Source organism: Pogonomyrmex barbatus, unplaced genomic scaffold, assembly GCF_055798465.1.
Source record: "Pogonomyrmex barbatus isolate J1 unplaced genomic scaffold, ASM5579846v1 scaffold9, whole genome shotgun sequence".
NCBI lineage: Eukaryota > Metazoa > Arthropoda > Insecta > Hymenoptera > Formicidae > Pogonomyrmex > Pogonomyrmex barbatus.
Window position 1 is genome coordinate 248,680 of NW_028297193.1, and position 21,321 is coordinate 270,000.

A 21,321-nucleotide genomic window follows, 5' to 3' on the forward strand; every position below is an offset into this window, starting at 1 on the left:
CGGACTAGTGTGATATATATATATATATGGTATGTGTCGAGAATTCAAGACAGAGACAAGGATCCTCTTGAATCCGATTCATCAAAGTCGACGTTTATCCATGATTTTAATTTAACGATATCAAGTTATATCAGTGATTTATTATATTCTCTTTGAGCTTTTGAGCTGTGAAAACTAAGATAGGGAGAAAAAACAAAGTTGAATTAGCTACGCTAAAAGCAAAATTACCGACGAAACGGAAGTTCATGCATATCGAAGAAAAGAAGGAAGTAGGTCATCCGGTGAACGAGCCATTCCGAAACGGAGCTTCGAGTGTTATTGGTCCATGAAGTCCATGGAAATACTGATGAATGAAGTTCGAGGACAACAGAGATCGAAGAGGCACAGGAGGAGAGCCTGGGTTAGGTCAAGGACTTTTTACGGGAATCCTTCTTCGTGATTTACAGCGGTCTTCGCTCGAACCTATCTACCTGCAGTTTGACGGACAGGGAAACAAGGAAGAGCGAAGAATAAGAAAGGAAGTGAATCCGTTCCTAACGTATCGATCCTCTCGGACGAATTTTCACGAATTTTGATGAATCGAAATCGTCGTCGGTACAGTATCGCGACTTGTCCCGCCCGATTGCGGTAAAGAGCCTCGCCGTTTGGTTCCGTTGTTGAATGCTCCGCGCACTCCATTTTTACTCCACCGTGAAAAGGTGAATCGCGCGAGTCTGATAAAAGTGTTAAAATCTCTAAAATCTCGTTGTCGGGGCAAGCCGAGCCATCTCGAATGGTAGAGTGTGCGTTTCTCGTTGGATAGATTTACAAGAGGAAGCCTTGCGTGCAGAGGAGAGGTCCAACAACGAAATCATTCTGGATACCAAGCTACTCATACGTAAGTCTTACATCCCGGATCGGGGATATATGCTGCTCTCTTCGTACGCGTTCTTATTCTGTATAGAATATGCGCAACAATTTTTTTATTTATTTAATACAAAATTGCTTGCGCACATTTTATACAATATATTTTTACACATTTCTGCATATTCATAAAGATTAAAGATCCAGCACGTATGTTTTGTACAGGGTGCTTCCGAACCGGTGATACGACCGAAAAGATTATAATTATTCTCTCTCTTTTTTTTTCTTAAAAAAAGATCGAAGATAAAAAATAAAATATTTGCATACAGAGCATAATTTAAAAAAAAAAGTTTGAAAATCAGCAACTTGATAATATGTTTATTCATGCGATGTAAATTGTCGAATTTGTCTTAATAATAATTTTTAATGATCCTCTTTTCGATCGTATCAGCGAGTCAGGAAAATTCTGTATATAAATTCAAACGTAAGTAATATTTAAATATTACTTTTTTATAATTTATTTACATAGAAAAAACAATCCTGCTGAAGTATCTAAAAATTTAGTCAGGTATAGATATTTGAAAATAATCTTGGACTATTAAAATTATTAATAGTATAGGACACTTAAGTATGATGATAATATTGCAAAAATTTTATTTACTTTAGCAAATAATTTGATGAACATCGTACATAATTATTTTGATAATTCTAACAAAATTATATTCGGATCTGTATAGATTTGTAGATATTTTAATAAAAATGTTTTTTTCTATGTAAATATTATAAGTGTTATGTATGTGTTGTTATATATATTTTATATGTTCATCTAGATATAAATTCGTTAGATTTTAGAAACGTTTAAACAAAGTGTAGAGAGAAAAACAATTCTATATTGCATAAATCAACAGACACGAATATATCGCGTAAAAATATTCGAAATATGTATGTTTCTCGTACAAAATTCGCTGTAAGCGATATCAGTTTTGACTATTATTTATATCTTCTCTTTTATTAAAGATGCTGTGAATCGCTACTTAGAGAAAAATATTGTGATTGAATTATAATTAATTATAAGGGATTAAATAGATTATAATTCGAATCTCTCTCTCTCTCTCTCTCTCTCTCTCTCTCTCTCTCTCTCTTATGTTACGAATTATTGTAATATATTAAACAAATTATAATTTGAATATCATGTTATGGACTAATATGTTGATTTGTATATTTTTGTTTATATTTTTCTCTATTAAAATTTTTGTGAGAAGAAATATATTATTTAGGTCATTTGTTTCGTTGGTTTATTTGTATATTAATTACACATAAATATATACATAAATATTGATTTGAAGTTTGGATAATAATGATATAGAAAGAGTTTTAAGAATTTGGCGAAATAGTAGAGAATTTGAAATTTTGGGATATCAATAAACCTTGGTGATGTAGTAAAGTTTCATGATTTTACGAATCGTTTGTCGTCTAGTACTTCTTGTGCCACATACGTCACTCGAATTACCACGCTTTCTAACGATAGAACTTCGTTCGCCACTCACGATAAGTAGTCGTCTATCTGTGCGCCCGAGTCAATAATTTTGCGACGGTGTCGAATCGATCGAAATATACATCGCATTTCCCGATATCGTAAATCACGCGTTGAGACAAGGTCAAGTTTATATTTAAATGTATTTGGAAATTCTTACAGCAGAAAGAAATTCCTCTAGAATCTTTAAATCGAAAAAATAGAATCTCTAAAATTAAAAATTTAAGAGAGAGAGAGAGAGAGAGAGAGAGAGAGAAACGCGCATGACACAATTTGTGTGTGGAAAATAATACATTTTATAATTAATTTCTAGAGTTTTTTAGAAATTTTCTATTGAACTCAGTTGCACGATCGAATTCGTGTGTGTGTGTGTGTGTGTGTGTGTGTGTGTGTGTGTGTGTGTGTGTGTGTGTGTGCATGTAAGGTCTTTTTATAATGGTTTTTTATTTAAATAAAAATTAATCTTTATTTATATATAAAAGTTTATACTTTATTTATATTTTAATAAAATATGTTAATTATTTTTAAATAAGGTTTTTGAAATTTCGACATTAATCGACATTATATCAATAGTTATATAAAGAATTATGTAAAGTTATATTACACTTTATAAAATTACAAAGTCAAAAAATTAAAGTTATTTTCGAATGATGTCAGCTTTCAGTTAAGCTAAGTTAGTGTAGTCTTTTACCTGTACGAGCGGTCCGTATTATAGTCCAGTAAAAGATATTCTAACAGAGTTCAAAAAGTGGCATGAAAAAGCGAATTATATCATCAAAAGGTTTTGTTTTCTGGCAACAAAAAGATTCACATCACTGACATAAATTTTCTTAAATTTATTGTGTTTCTTAAATTTTATAGGTATTTAAAATACAGGTATTCGGAAGTAATAAATCCTGAACGTAAAGCTTATTTATTTCAATTGTCGTGAATCGTCTACTTGAACTAAAATATCTCTTGAGAAAAAAAAACAAGAACATAAAATATTTTGTGGAAAAATATTTTAGGACATTTGTCTTGAAAACAATTAGATAATATATTTTTCTAGAAAATTAAGAGTTGTTTGAGAGATCTTATCTTTATATTTTCTTTTAATACAGACACACACGCTCATATTTCTTATAACTTATTTTGTATAAAGTTTTCACGCTAATCTTATTCGAAAGCATTTTCAATCAAGACTAAGAAATTAATTTTTTCATAAATTCTACAATATACTTCAATGAATTCTGAGATTTATATATCGCTGTAACACAGTCTTATAATTTTATAAAGCATTGCTGCTCTCTTTTTTCATCCTCACCTCCTCCCCCCCTCACTCAAATTTGCATATTATATATTTGCATAAATTATATATAATTTTATAAATTATATAAAATATAATTATAAATATATCATAAATATATTATATATTAATACATTTATAATATATTAATTTTATTTTATTATAATAATTTGTGAGGGATATATATTTATTTTATAAATATATATTTTAAAAATTAATATAAAAAAAATTTCATGAGACAAAGTCATCAACAAAGAGCATTCGAGAATTATCTAACGGAAATTATCAAACGGAAGTTCACTGTACGACTCGATTCGTCTCCGTAGTGTATTCGCAGTGTTTCCCGATTCTCAATGCGAGAGCCAATTGGTTATTATCAACAATGATATTTGGGCATCGACAGCGACGATGTGTAAAATATGTACATTACGAAGACGGAGGCTGTTAAGTTTGCGGTGAAATTTCTCTGGAACGACTTCCTCGCCCGTTCGCTAGTGGGGCTCTGACTTGTTGCTCGAGGAGTTGTAGACATCTTGCAATGCGGTTCGTTGCTCCTCGATGCCAACCCGCGATTGGCTCGCGACAGTCTCAGTGTCAAGTCGTCGATTTCTAGTGGCGTGTGCTTTTTATGCAACGACTCCTTCTCTTCTTCAGCGGCTCGATTTCGATGGGGGACGTTACCTCTCCGCTCGATTAATTGTAAGAAATTGATGGTGTTCACCACGTAGATCTCGAGATTGTATCCTCGTATAAAATATTGATGGCTGGTCATACAGTTCTTGTACTTGACAATATTGGAATTGTGTTAAAAAATTTCTCAAACTAACAAGTTCATTTCTAGATTATTAATTGACAACAATGATAAGGATTTTATCCAGTTTTCATAACAGATAAAAATCTTTACAAAGTTTTTGAACATTTTTACGTTAATTTTGTTTCTTTAATATCGATAACCCTTATAAATCAATGATTGCAGCATCCTCAAGTTAGCTTATTACTATAGAAATTCGGGATGATTGAAAATTATGTCAAATAAATGAGAAGGGAAACATTTGTCGAAAGAATGTCGAATGTATTACATTTTCCTGCAAGGTTTCCAAACTTGTGTTTTTCATCGCAAGGTTGAAGCAAAAACGATGTCTTTATTTCTGTTTTATTTCGCAACTAAACTACAACACATTGAACTTGTATGTCTCAAAATATGTTTGCCACATGTAAAAGATATTCTTTACTTTTACATTTAATGTTATATCGTAAATGTATTAAAAAGTAAAATTTTATGAACAGTTTATATATTTATTTAAATCTTATTTATTATTTAAATAATTCATGAATTTAATTTTTATTAAATTTGTTTGTGCCACTTAATCATTACAGCTCATACAATCATCTCTTTCAAATTCCTTCAAATCGACAATTTTGTAAAATATCTGCATATGGCTCTTTATAATTTAGGACATGAAAACTTGGAAAATAAAATATTGGGACATTCCCCGTGTAAATCAAATATTGGGAACATTCCTCGTATTGGAATCAATAGAGTGCTAATACCGAAAATGTCTCAACATATGTTGAACATGCTTTATTTTTTTGTATTTGTATCGTAAATCGTAAACTGTTTACGTAGGCATTTTGTAATATTAGAAATGGAACTTGAAAGAGATGCGATCGCAAGCCATTTGGAATAGTATTGTCATTTCCAGTAAATGTAATTAATTAATATTAGTAAATTATTTGAATAATTGAAAGCATAGGTGTAAGAAATAATCCATATGATACGGTACACATTAATACAATTAAATATCTGCATGTCGTAAAACTGGATCTATATTCCTTCATATATAACTTTCACGGTGTTTGTAATAGTTTTCTTTGAAAAAAAAAAAAAAAAAAAAAAAAAGAAAACATACATAATTATTAAAAATCTTTTAGTTTATGCTTCACATGCTGGCGTACATGCTGGCATTTTACAAAACGCCAGCATGAATGAATCTAATCTCGGAACGTAACATTAATAAAAACGGTGTTATTTGTAGAACAATTGTGTACAAATTATTTTATTATTTATATATATTATAGATATTATTTTATTAAAAGGAGATAAATTTATAAAAACAAGAGAAAGAGAGGCAGAGAATGTGAGGGTGAATACAAGAAAGAAACGGTGAGAAATAGAAGCGGAAAGGGAATGCGGGAGAGAGACAAGGAAAGAGAGAGGAAAGACAAGAGAGAGAAAAAGTAGCCGGCTGGCGAGAGAAGGATGACAGAACAACAGTGTGGTGGGATATTCTTGCTGGTTGCCGCGCGGTGGCTAGAGAGTAGGTCAGTGTACCACATTAACCGGTACTCCGAGTCGAAGGTAGGGAGGTCTTCCGACTCGTCGTGTCGGTTCCGTAGAATATACCTATAGCTATACCAGCGAGCCGCATCCACGGTCGCTCATCGGAGCCGGTCGATCGCTATGAGGAGACGACCATCGCACGAATCTGCGTTGGTCATCCGTGTTGATCGCCACGATCGCCCATATATAGGAATGCATAAACCGATGTATCGACGATATTTCGTTCCACCCGTCTTGAAAAAAATACGACTCGTCGTATTTTTTTACATCTATATATTTTATCTCGAACGGCGACAAATCGTCGCTCTAAACTCTAAACTGGAAGCGATGAAGAAAAAAATATCCGAAACACCTTCTCGATTGTATTAACGACTGATAATCGTCAATTTCTCGGCGTTAGTTAGACGTCTTAATTTTCTCGCCTAAATTATTCTTTTGATTTGCCGATTTGCTCAGCCCGACACCGAACACCCGCGGCCTTCGAAAGCTTTTCTGATAACGCGCTCGGACTTGGCGCGTACGCGACTTGTCCTTGCCGGCGAAAGTGCCATGAAATGCCGACAAACCAGTGTTGTTTCGGGCTCGACCGCAGTATGCGAATGTTCTCCAGTCCGCGCGCATTTCCTCGACACAGTCCTGTCTCTTCGTCGTTTTTAACCTTTACCTTAAGGGTCGTCGCACTTTCTCCGATCGTAAAGCAATGTCAGCTTGCTTCGCACACGCATCTATGTATCTAGTATCTTTCGATCTGTTTCCTATCGGTGCATTCTGATTCAGACATACGTTTCAACGACAGATGATGCGATTATTTTTCAGCGAGAATCTTTTTTTCGAGTTTTCTCGATTATATTGCTCGCTTTAAAACACTATCACTGATATTTTTTGGATCAATTTTAATTCGAGAAAAAGCTATACTGAATCGTATAATATTATCTTATTTATCGAAATACATATAATGATCAATCTACAAAGACATGAGATACAGATTTTTTTTTTTTCATATCATCTTTTTGGTTATAATAATTCTTCTCCTTTTTCTTTTTATTTTAATATTTCTTTTTATTTTAATTTTTATAGAAATCTTCATAAAGTAAAATTGGTAATTTATACATATAAAATTATTATAATTTAAGTATTTAATAACATTTTGACCTTATATCTCATTAAGCTTAAATTATGAAAATTGTTTAACAGAAAAGGAAAAAGATATCGTTCTCTGTTGTCCTTTCTATCGTTCTCGAAATTTTAATAAAATATAATGTCAACAATATTTTATATTATATATACAATATATCTATATACATGTGATAATATATTTATAGGATCATTATCACGAGTTATTTGTAAGGTTAAAAATCATTTATGATACGTCTAACGAATCTGAGTGGAACTATTGAAACATAAAAAATTGATAAAGATTGTTCTTCTCTCGTGGCCCAATCGTAGCACCAGTTATTTTATTATATTATCGATGATCAAATTCCATTTGGTTTTATAATTGGATTTATATAAACTTAGGTCTAATCATAATACTCGGATATTCGATATTTTATCGATATAGATGCATTTCGAAAGCCAACGATGAGAAATGTAATTCTCTCGTGACATTTCCTGCGTGCCCACATAATGACAATCGACATTTATGGGGTCACTAATGAACCAGCTAAATATAACCGCGCTCCAATACACCGTTATAAGATAGTCCAAGGACAGTATCCTCATTTGACTTTTCTGTTTTTATAAGAAATTAATGTGAAAAAAACTACCGCGTACATATATTAGATATATGATGATATGATAATCATCTCGATCATTTCGAAATACCAAAAGATTTTGTTAGCAACAAGTTAACGACTAATTAGAATGATTAGGTATAATAATGACATTTCTCAATCTGTCATAATATAATATCTGTTATATTTTTCTTTTATATCTAATACGTCTGACTCAAACGTTTGTATTCTACTTAGTGTCTTGTAAACTAAAATATATTTTTTTTACGAATAACAAACCTTTCATTTTGTCGTTTCTGTTTGTAATTGTTGCGTTACAAAATTTAATTACAAATCGACAGTTGATTGACAATTGCAATATAATTGGGGATAGACAAGATCTCATTGACGGAGTTTTTACTGATAAAAGAAAGTAATCTCTCTCTGTGGACTAAGGTCATAACGCCAATTGTATTCAACATTTATTATTTATAAAAGAAAAAAAAAACAACGTTTTAGAGAATGGAATTAATCGGGGACGCAAATGAACGCAATTGTCCGTCGCGGCTGCGTAACGAGGCGAAAAGATCCATTCCGCGTACAGCCGGACACGGAAGTATGGAAATGAATTTCACGTTTGGTCGCGTCTGGTTCTGCGTGCTACGGTGTGGGTCATGGGTATCGAGCGGTTCCCAACCGGTCGCCCACGGTCGACGGAGGCGAGCCATGCGAGCGAGCGCGCGAGCGAGGACGAAGAAGCTCTCGCGCGCGAGCGTGACTCGTTTGGGCCCGATGTGGGTCATTCACGGGGAACCGCGTTTCGCACGCGCCATTTTTCGTAACGAAAAGGAAAGCCATTCGGGCTGGCCGGCTGACGAACGCTTAGCAAAATCTGACTGGTCTTGCGTAGGCCTCCCGAGCTTCTCGGCTCCATCCAGTAACGGTGCCTCGACCTACTTCCGTTCCCCAGTATACGTGCCGATATAGTTTAGCCGGGCATAGTCATCGCGCGGACAAGTGTGCCGGTGTGTCGGTGAAGAAGTGCGCCGCGCCGCATTTCTTCCGGTAGGCTGCGAAACGATCGAGCTTTTCGGCGTGCGGAAAATCGTCGTCGCGCGTCGTCGGGAGATCCATCAAAAGTCGAGCACGTCGTGTATTTCGAATTGGTCAAAGATAAATCGCGACTCGAGAGTGTAAACTTCGAAGAAGAAGGCTTCGAGTATTAGCAGAAAAGAGTGCAGATGTAAAATGTACGAGTATAAAGACGCGTAAATGAAAATGTAAACGCGCCGCGTTGAAGAATAGGAGGACGCCACGACGCCTCGCGACGCCTCATAATTGTCGAGCGCGCGAGACAGGTCCAGGAGTCGCGCGAGGAAAATCGCACGCATGGTCGCTCGCGCAGAAGTGGGTCGTCGCGGAAACCGCGGCTCGCACGCGCCATTTTTCACAACGAAAAGGAAAGCCATTCGGGCAAAATCTAGTCGATTTGCGTAGGCTTCGGCCGTGCAGCCGGCTGTAACGGTGCTCCGGCCTACTTCGATCGCCCCACTGAGCGCGGCTCGAGGCGCGAGCGCGGTATGGTTTCGGCTTGTAGTCACGGCACGGATATTCGCGAACGGCGGCAGTGGTAGTCTCTCGGAGGGAGGGGGGGGGGCTCTCCCGGCCCCCGATGAGGACGAACGAACGGACGGATGGGATGCGGGTACCCCCTTGCGTGCACGCATACGTCAACGAAATGCGTGTGCACGCGCGGTGTGTATACGTACGCGTGACTGTACGCACCGATGGACGGATGTTTCGGATGTTTCCGGGACTGCCCCTCGTGCTGGGAGCTTCCTGGAAGACATTAACCATCTCCCGGGTCCTTCTCCTAAGAGAACAAACTAAGGAATTTATTCCAAAACGCACACAATACACATTGGCACAAAGAGATATAAGATATACTGTAGAAATAAACTTTAAATAAATAGATGAGTTTGTACTCAAAAATATTTTGTGACACACACACGGAATATTGTATTAATTATTATATTAACACTAACTTATTTATTTTTTAATGAAAAATCCCTCTAGATTGTTGAGACTATCGAGAAATCGAATTATAGGCGAGAAATATTTCCTATCTTCCAAATTGCAGTTGTCGATTAAATATTAGTCTAAAATTGCAGAAATCTACAAGCTAAAGATAGCAAGAAAAGAATGAGCCTATAAAGATATAACGTGCTCATTTGATAAAAGAATATTTTAACCTACAAAACACTAAGTAGAAAACGGATATTATGGGTCAGACGTGTCAGATCTATATCGAAGGAAACATGTATATTTTCAAGAGATTCTGAAAGATTTCTTATCTTATTATTATAATTGGTTACATCTGTGAAGTAATCATTTCGACCTTCTTCTTGTAAGATTCATTTGTAATATAACATAATATATTGTTATCATGATAATAATAATAATATAAAGTAAATATTGTTACCGTCAAAATTTCATGAGAATTTTATTATTCTCATTGCAAAAATTTATATATCCGAGTTAAAATCCTATTTTTACCCAAAACTTGAACTTTATAGATTTATAAATTTCTTCTAGAGAATCATGATAGCGATACATTTTATACGAATTAAGTTTTTCTTGACGATAAACAATAAGCAATTTCTATTTTGGGATTCAAAAGAGAAATTTGTGACTATATATTTCACATAAAATTTTGTAATGCCAAATAGGAACCGTAAGTACTAAATAATATTAAAAAAGAATGATATGATTAAACTATCAAAACAAATATAAAAATTCTAAATACAATAGACCGAAAATATAATGGAAGAAAAATTTGGATTCTCTTCGCGGCAAGATTGTGAACTGCTAAAGAGAGAAATGCGGTGGTAAACGAGAAATAGAATCCCGTAAAAAAAAAAAGGGTGAAATTTCGATCGAGAAACTCGAGAGTGTTTGATGTTCACGTGGTGGCTAAATGACGCTTTAAATTTAAAACAGGGAGAACGTGTTTGCCATAAACATACGAGCACGTCGTGGATACCGGCTCCGTGCAAATCGGTACGGCCGAATTTGTCGTATCGCGCGAATACCCGGTGATCCCATTGATAAGTAGCCCACGGAGGCATCGTCGTAGGACCTAAAAAGTGGGCCCGATCGATCCTCGCGCGCGGGCCCACCGTCCGATCACGCCGAGCAGGCTGCGCCGGTCTGGATAACGGTACACGGCGAGAGGACCCCCTATCCTCCCGCTTCTTGACCCCCCTCGGGAGGGGGAGGCAGTCGTGGAGGAGGGAGCGCTTATTCCGAAGCGTTTACCGTTGACAAGGACGGACTCTAACTGACGACAAGGACGGACTCGAAGTTGGTCTGACGGAACGAAGTGGTGGTAGGAGAGAGAGAGATTTCGCGAGAAGGGGGTAACGATGACGATGACGATAACGATGACGATGACGATAACGATGACGATGAACGCTCGAGGAAGCGACAGGTAAGATTGCCAAGACGGCGTGGCCGATGGCCGATTTGTGCTGTTTCTCATGAAACGTGCACCGCGCAGCCACGCGGATACGTCAATCTCAAGCTGAGAGAAGAAAGGACACCTACTTTGAGCTTCTCGCGACAGGATGCGAGCAATGAAGGGCGCTTTACTTCCGCATGAGTAAGGGCCATTTCGATAATGATAGTAAGCCGGCAAGCGGATCTGCCAATTCCGTGCGGATATTCGGAAACGCCTAATTCTCGCGCAGCTGTGGCTGTATCGAGAAACCGGAAGAGTAAAATTTAATTCGTCTTTTTTTTTATTTACTCATAGCAAAGTCAGGAAATGTTTATAACTTTGTTATAAAAAAATAAAAGAAAAGCGAATAAATTTTCGGAAATTTTATTCACGTTACTTATTGGGATAAAGTATTTTTATCTTGTATTCTTATTAGACTTCCCGTCTGTAGTGGTAATTTCTCCTTTCGATCTGTTATTTCGCGCTTTTCGATTCTTATTGCATTTAATTACTCACGTGTTTTTCGTCAATATTCTATACTTTTCGTTTTAATTCTATCTCTTATGGAATGTTGAAACTTGAATTTCGTGATACAGTCTTACTGTAAATAATTTGCGGTAATAATTCGTTATAAATTTTCACAGACATAGACAGATTTTGCAAGTTGATAATATTGATATATCTTCGTCCTTTATTTTATTAATAAACTACAGAAAATCTATTAAATTTGAATTTGTGATTTGCACATAATTTTGATTTCTAAACAATAAGTAATAAATATAATTAAGTGCTTGTTTGTACACAAAATTAATGCACGAAAAGTAATACATCGATAGAAATGTTTAAATTATATATGTTATAGTTTTTTTTAGTACAGGTAAGTACAAATACATAATTACAAATTAATTACAACAATTGAAATATAATTAAATTAGAGACTTATAAAAAAATATATAAATACTATACTGCAATAAATAATAAATTTCATCTTACACATTATATTGCTAATTCACAAACACATTATTATTTGCACAATTCATTTAACTTAATAATTAACATTATCAATTATTATTAATGTTATTTTCTATTAACAAATTCTAATTAATTTACTAAGTTAATAAATTTATTATTAATATAATCATAAGTTTAAACATGCTTTTTCTGCTACTTAAATAAACTAAATTCTTGCAAATTGTCTATTTTTCTTTATATATTTTTCTTATAATAAATTAAATTTATGTAAATTGTTGATCTTCTAATATAACGATCATGCACTCCAGTAAATTAGAGAATGTATATATGAAGTATTTCTTTTTTTATTATTTTTGTGTACGTATAACAAATTCAAAAATTGAAAATAAACCTACGTGTAATATCTTTACACATATTATTTAATTTCATATTAAATATGAAACTATTTGACAAGATTCTAATAGTTGAACTTTGCTCACGGTTTACTCCCTGCTTTTCTGCCATTGTTTGCCATTTCTACTCTTGCCAGTTGCCCTTATTCTTTCAATGCTTGCTTTCACATATAATCACATATTATAGACATAAGATATTGTAAGGTTTTAAGGTTAATTATTAAAATTATGGTTGCGACATTGCAATATTGCAACTATACTATTCCAACCTGCAGCGAAACATGGTTATTTCTATGACGAATAAAATTAAGCAAAACAATAAAATGGCTTTCTCGTAGAAAAATCTAACAAATGGATTTTGGGTTGATGCACACATATGTTGTACAATTATTCCAAAGCATATGTTATAAATATTATAAATGTTTGTATATTCTTTTTCAATTATACAATTTCACAATTGTATTAGATTTAGTTTCAGCTTTCACGTACAGACTCTCTTCAGTTAACAAATAATTATAAATTTCACTTTTATGAAATATTTGTATATTTATGCAATTAATAATTAATTTTTGGTTAAAAAGGAAATCTTAACAATGAAATTAGTACTAATGTTATATTAGTACTAATTGTTATATTAACTAATGTTATATTAATACTAATACAGTTATTGTGAATATTATACTTGCAAAAGATTATACGATTATATTGAAAATGCCGAATTTATATAAACATTTCTACATAATAGGTATTAAACTGTACAGATTGTTTGCTTAGATTGTCTTGGCTTGAATATTGCTTACATTTTTACAATTTTCTTTCTATTTTTCCAGTAGTGTATATACAAATAATCACCAATTTAATATTATGCATGTATATAATTATTAATTAAAATATTGGCTTATAACAAGGAAAATTGTATTGATATTATTATTCATTACAGATCGTTCTTCGATGCATCAAGACTGTGGTATATATATATATATATATATTATACCATAAGTCAAAAGTGAGTTCCGCTGTCATTTCAAGTGCCAACGTTTTAAGACATCGACTGAAGATTACGAAGTTTAACGGCCATATTCATATGAACAATTTTTGGTGCTCTGTCAAAGCGGAAGAAGACGCAGGAGAGAAGAGGTCTTTTGAGGATATTCAGAAAGAAAGTGCGAGCAAACTGTGAATATGATGAATTTTGGAAATAATAGCAGTTTAATGACAAATTTTTATCCGCACGAGCAGACTGGAGAAGTCATCCGCATTCAACGTACTGCAAATTCTTAATTTCTATCAATATATTTATCATTAACCGCACGACTACATACTTATACGTTAGAAAAATCTAGGCTAAATCTCTCAATAATTTTAATAGAAATGCTATAATATAAATCGATCACTTAGATCTCTCAGATCTCTCAGATCTAAGTGATTCATTTATATTATAGCTAAAGAAATCATTGATTGTTTATTCGTATAATTTGTAAATTATATAATATGCGAAACATTGCTGAATTGCAATATGTCAGAGTTTAGAGAATTCTATATACTTTCTTTTTCTAATCTAACATTATTAATTTCAAAATTATACAATTTCTGAAAGTGCTACAGATTTGAAATTTTTATGGAATGTTGAACATATGTATGTAGTCCTGAGGCTAGTGTTATTAAATATATTTATACTTGTATGTTTTGTGTTGTCTTTGTACGTCTTTGTACGTCTATGTGTTTGTTTATAGTTTATCAATTTGCAATTTTAGATGTCATTGAATATTTGCTCAATCTCGAATTGCTTTAATTCCCTTTACATTATTTTATTTATTAATTAATATTTATTTATATAGCAGAATAATATTACGTATTAAATACATTAATACGATCATGAGAAAATTAATCTCTAAAATTACAGTATATTAAATTAAAGCTGAGAGAGCGCAGTGGAAAGAGTAATCTCTCTGAAGAAAGATTTTATTCCTTAGATTCAGTTCTCAATCCAGTTAGCTGCATTTAATAATTCCTTTCTCTCATATATTATAATTTTATAATTTTTATTTATAATTTTATATATATATATATATTTTATAAATTTTTTAAACTGCATTTATTTTTACGTTTCAAAGAAATTATTTTACAATTCTGCTAATTTTCATAAGACCGCATGCAATTTAAAAGAAATTTCGGACATCAATAAGGATATAATGAGAGATTGATATTAGCGCTTGATATTAACTTTTCGAGCGAAAATAACTCGCCAGATTCCTTCCTCTTTCCCTCTGGCTGGTCATCGTTTCTTCCGCATGGTTCCGCATATATAACGCTACGAAAATATATTTTTAAACGCAGCAATTTGGCTCGAGACTGAATGTACTCGGCCGTGGCTGGCTAATGTGCCACTAACCCAGTTAGCCGGAGCAAGTCTTTCTTCTGGAAAGAGTGGGATCTGTGCGCCTACCCGGTACGTATACACGCGCGCCACGTGTATACGTACGCACCGACACTTGTTTACGCGTGGAATATGTAGGCATAATACGTGAACGTGTTGGAGCAACCACGTACACGATGCATCCGCGTGCGGGTGCGTGTATGCGTGCACGTGTACGAGTGCGATCGTCGGATCGTATCAGCCAGACCTACCTACCTATTCACCGTACCAGCGTCCACCACGATCGCATGGTATACCTCACTTGCCTCACGGATTTGCCCCTATTCATTTTCCTCTCCTCCTTCCCCCTACGGGGGCGAATTCGTTTCGAAAAGACATCTCGTTTCGAGATTGGAAGATCCCCTTCCAATCTCTTTCTTTAATTAATTTAATTAATTTAACCCCTTTCTCTTTCCTTTTAATTAGCGCTGTTTTACAAAAAAAAAAAAAAAAAAAAAAACAAAAAAAAAACAAAACAGCGCTAACCTTATGTCTCATGATTTATAAGATATTTTTTTTCTCTTTTGAATAGTACTAACAAGTATAAGTATAGTAGTAATTCCAATAGTAATTTACATATATCTTATACGCATCTAAGTTATTTTATATTTATTATCTATATTGTTTATATACTATATTCACTTTTCTAAGAATATAAGAATGATTTATATAGAGTACAATACAATAAAATAATATTTGAGGGATTTGAGGAAATATGTATGTATATATAGTATATAATGTGAGAAAGATATTAAATGTATGAATGCGGAGATGAAGATATAATATAATGAGGATATAAGTGTGCATGCATATTTTTCCACGCGGATATATTTCTTTACAGTGTCCTTGTTCAATTTACCTTTATCTAATCTGCCGCTACCAATCGACGTCCTTTTTGTGTTTCCAGGGTACCACAGCTTCGCTGGTGGTTGCAACAATCAGAGCCATTCATCGTTATCCTCGCTTTCGGAGCCTGCGACTTGTGAGTCTGATCAGATATCGTGGAGGCGCGGTGATCGGGTGTATTACAATAATCCATATCAAGCCTCATGCCGCGGTGTATCATCCAATTACGAGGGTAACCTCCAAAAACAAGTTTTGTGCAATTCCGTGTACCAGTCGTCGAACAATCGAGTCGTTGCCAATGCGAACGTATGTGGTACCAATGTAGCAGGTAGTTCGTTCGGTTTCAAGCTTCCATCGTCACCAGACTCTCTTGAAAATTCACCGTCGAACGCCTTGGGATCGTCGTCGTCGGTCGCGCAGACAGCCAGTGCGCGAGCAACCGTGGTATCCGGTTACGCGTACTCGGAAAACGTTTTCTTCCCCAGGTCGTGCGCAACAACATTCACGACGTCGCCCACGTCGACAAATACGCGTAGCATCGCCGCTACCAACGCGGCGCCGGCCGCCGCTAACGTGCTGTACAACGAGCAGACGCCGTCTCGTCGAAATTTCGTCGGGAACAAGACGGAATTTCACGGCGTGTGCTCTGATTGTCCGGAGGAACGACAGCCGACGTGTAGCGGATCATCCTCATCGTCGTCTCGATTTGTTCAGTCAGCAGCGTACAACGCCACGTTAAATACGCTCAAGGTCCTGCCGAACGCTCAAGGTCGTGTCGGCAACATCAGCGGCAACATCGGCGGCAACATCAGCGGCAACAACGTTTGCGTGGACAGGAACAACTTCCCGAAGGAATTCCCCTCTGGGAGGATTATACCGCAGACAGTGACGCAGGAGCAACATAAGCACCAGCAACAGGAAGCGCCGGTGCCCGTGGTACCGAGTTACAGGGTTAACAGCGCGGGTTACTTCCTGGAATCTGGTGCGGAACTGAGGGAAGAACCGGCGATAAATACGAGCGCGGCTGATACCGTCGCAATTAACGTCCGCAATTGTGGCAATTTCAAGCAGCAATCCTCCTTCTGCACGGGAAGAAGCACCACCACCACCAGCGGCGGCGCATCGCACGCGGCTCTGCCGCCATATTTGGACACCATTTCGCCAATATCGGACATCGCATCGGAGATGAAATACGAGACGCAGTCAGGTCCCCCGGCGGCGCCGCCGCACTTGACTTCATCCGGTGTCGAGCCACCGCACAGCAGTCAAGGTTCCGGAATCGTGGTGGGTAGTTCACCGACCGAGATCGACACTTTGCTGTTGCCTTGGCCAAACGGGCCGGAATTCTTGGAGGGCGGTGTTCCAGATGCGAAGCAGACGGTCGCGTTTCAAGAGAACTGGGAATCGCTTCTGGGCGCGACCGTCTCTGCCGAGCAGTCGATGTCGGACGTGAAAATGCTCCCGCTTCCACCGTTTACCAATTACACGGGACACCTTCAAATCAACGGTATCCCCGGTCATCACTATCACACGATAGCCTCGTCCGGCCAAAGATCGGCGATCGAGGTAGGACCTGTTTCTCCCACACCTTCGACCAATCAGGAATTCTTCGAATCGCCCGTAGTGTCCTCGAGTACGCCATGTCCGCAGGCGAGTCAGAAACAGCAGCAACAGAATCACCAGCAGCAACCGCAGCATCATCCTCATAATCAGCAACCGCAGCAACAGCAGCAGCAACAGCAATTGCCGCAGTCGACGCAGCACACGATCTACGAGGATATGGAAGACATAGCGCAGATCATCGGTTCCGCGATAGCGGACACGACGGTGCCGGGCAACGGAAACGGTCCCAACTCCGAGCAAGAGACAGACGCCTCAGGGGACTGGATAGACATCGCCGATTGGATTACGAACCATTCGCCCAAGACCCAGGAGACTACGTCGCCTAATTCGTTCGCGACGCACCAGATTTACGTGACCACGACGCCCTCGACGCAAACCCCCCAGCAGCACGCTGGCTCCGCGTTGCAGAACTTGCTCTCACAGGGTAAACTGGAGTACGCGCCCCTGCTGCAGGCGAGATTGCAGGCCGGCAACGCGGCGGCGAATCTTCAGAACGCGTCTTGCGGCGAGACCCCCTCGTCGACGAGCCCGTACCCGCCGCTCAGCCCGCCCAATCGAGTGTCCACGTCTTGCAGCCCCGACGATATTCTGCACTCGTCTTTCGCCGCGCCCTCTCACCCCAGAAAGAGATCGCGATCCTCGCCGGGTTCCGGGGGCCCACCTTCCAAGAAGGGCCCGGCCGCCGGTACCGCGACGCTACCATACGGAACGGAATCGGGTCTAATGAGTGGAAAGGACAAGCCGGTGCATCGGTGTCATATCTGTCAAAGAGGTTTCCTAAATAAAAGCAATATTAAGGTACATTTGCGTACGCATACTGGTGAAAAACCATTCAGATGCGATGTGTGTAGCAAAGCCTTCAGACAAAAGGCGCATCTTATCAAACATCAACAGATTCACAAACGAATTGGCAGGGATTAGATCGTTTTTTATCGTTTTCGATTTATCGAGATATATATATATATATATATTATTAATGAAAGTTAGTCTATGATAGTTGAATAAGACAAATATATGTTAATAAGAACACTCTTCGACGACACTTAACACTGAAATAGATTACTCGTGATGAAGCGTGTCGATCATGATGACTGAGTGACTGAAATTCCTATCACCGGAATCCCAGGATGCTAGTGCTGCAAAGTCCGCATTTTCAATATGCTTTTAAAAGTGTAATACTAATATTTCAGCAATCAACTACTTGATCTTTGCTAAACGTCATTGAATCTCGATCGAGATGAGTAACGATGGAAAGTATAAGATAATCGTGGCTCTCCATCGTTGCATTTTATTCAACATTCAATGATATTCGGCTTACAATCCAGTAGTGCAGTGTGTTAAAATTATATTACGCTATTTATACGAGCAGATACGGGCTTTGTTACGCATATATACATATTGAAGATACGACGCTCGGCTAGCTTCTATTAACGATCGAAATATGATATTCGATCGATGACCAATTGCCTATTTAATGCCCAAGTCTGATGCCCAGAATGCATCGCACATATCATCTAAATAGATTTCGAAGTGTAAGTGCAATAATGAGATAGAATTAATATGTCTTCTCATACGTCTTCATTGACAAGCTTCAAATATGTCTTGTTAGAAGGAAAGCTTTTTGATGGTTTCGCCGGTAATGCATGATTTTATCCTTTCGTTCTCAATTGCAAATTCTCCCATTCCGTTTTCAATTCAGACTCCGCATGTAGACGCGGTACAAAATTTTAAGAGAAACCTTATTTATTTATACATACATACATACATACACATACGTATGTATATGTATGTGTATATAAAAGGTTTCGTATATTTAAACATATGAATATATAAATATATAATGATATATATGTATATTTATTTATATTTGATGACGAAACAAAAAGTAAAAGAATTTTTTTAAGTATTATTGTTTTCTTCAAATATATTATGTGATAATTTTCTTGTGAGTTATTGTGAAAAATTAGAAATATTGCCGATGCGCTATTTTTTATATGAAAGTGTAAATATATTCTTTCTATTTTAGTAATTACATTCGATTATTATGTTATTATGTACCGGCTGTACTCTACTGTATCATTTTCATCGTACATTCATTTTTTACGCAAAGAGCTATTAAGAACACTGTGACACACCGAAAAGTCTTTTATATAATAAAATTTGTTATGTCGCGAGATAAGCTTACAAATTTTATTCTTTAAAAGAAACTTGCTCGATATATTTCTTGAGTTGTCGGTGCTCAGCCAGACAAAAAAAAAAAAATCGAACTCCGGTTCGATTCCCGATCTTGTCATCTCAAATGTTCAAGTGGAGAAATATTTTACGAGATTAATAATTTCTTTCATTTTTATTTATTCTATAGATACGGTGAATTATATCAAGATTCTTAATATAAATCATTGTCAATGTGTATCATGGGATAAAAGAAAGTAAAGAAAATGATTAATTTCGTATTGAAACGCAGTCGGGCGCGTGCTGCTCGCGCTCAAGATGTACCTAAACTCGAATGTAGCGCTAAGGAATAGCTTCTAATTTTCTTTTATTTATATCGCTTTTATTTTATGTTCCCTCAACGTCCTATCGTATCTCTTCCTATCGTTTCCCCACTTTATTTATGTCCCTCAATACTTTACTTTTCCTATCGCGCGTACCTTGTAAGATAAGCCGTTTTATTTAAGCTTCCTCCCTTGTCCTTTATATCTCTCTATTAGTTTATCGATCCTTCACCGTGTGTAAAATATTATGTGTACGACAAGGTATGCTTAATTGCACTTCCCCCTCATGGTCCTGCGATAAAAGGATCTACGTACGGGTCTCTTTTTTTTCCTCTAAGGATACCGAATCGACGAAGGATGTACGTATGTACCTCGTTGACGAGGTGCGAGTTTTCGACGGATCGACGATAATTCTCACAATCGTATCGGGACACAAAAGTATTCGTCGATTTTCTCGATGTTAGTCGTCGAGAGTTCGCGGACTCACACACTTATCGCACATTCACGCGACTCGTTTATCCCATGCGTCACTCGATCCTCGAATTCTCGTTGCTGCTGCTTCCGCCGCGGTAGCCGCTGATCACGGAACATATTTTGTATAAAGTCATATGCATTGTACATGTGCATTATTTATAAAAACTTGATGTTCAATTAAATGATTGTTACCGCAATATCGATCTTGTCATTTTTCTCACGTGCCGATATCCTTCTCTTTATCCGAACATCCATCATTCCTCGCTCTTCATTTTTCAGGCATTTTTCCAACTTTCGCGTAACAATTCCACAATAAACCTTTTTTTCACTTTATGCATTTGTAGCACGGTTAATAAGTTGTTAAAACATTATTTTTGCAAGGACAGAAATTCTTTGATCGAAAAGATAATTTGATAGAAGATGTAATGATAAATGCGTAATGTTCATTCCTGAGATCCGAAGTAATGTTGCAATAATACGAAAGAGTTTAATGCAAAAAAATGCATACGGAATATAGATAATTAATTTTTTTTTCAATTTACCGTTACGTTTAAATACGGAATAAAGGTAAAGGAGGTATGAAGATCCGGGTACGCACGTCGCATGCAATGCGGTTTCTCGTGGGATCTACTTGATTGCTCGACATCGTTCTTCTAAATACGTTCTTCCGTGGAATCTTACGATTCGATTTCTGCCGAGAGCCGCGTTTCGCGTCGTAATTAAATTCGAGATGAATCCGTATGTCGTGGTATTTCGATCGCAAAAAAAGTCGCACGTACACCATTGCCGGTGTTACCGCGATGCTACCATTGTCGTGGAACATCGCCAGCGGGATGATCGGGGATGACAAGGGGATTTATTTTCGAGGGGATAATCATCGTGGCGGTCA

General features: G+C 36.7%; 1 protein-coding gene across 1 annotated transcript; it reads left to right on the forward strand.

Annotated features, from left to right (window-relative positions):
* Positions 1–744: 744 nt before the first annotated feature.
* Positions 745–20,629, forward strand: ich (zinc finger protein ichor; the record flags this gene model as incomplete). The annotated part of the gene is made up of 2 exons (XM_011641625.2): positions 745–877; positions 15,902–20,629. Coding segments are annotated over 2 exons (2,616 nt in total), but the record flags the coding sequence as incomplete, so codon positions are not given.
* Between the last annotated feature and the right edge of the window lie 692 nt (positions 20,630–21,321).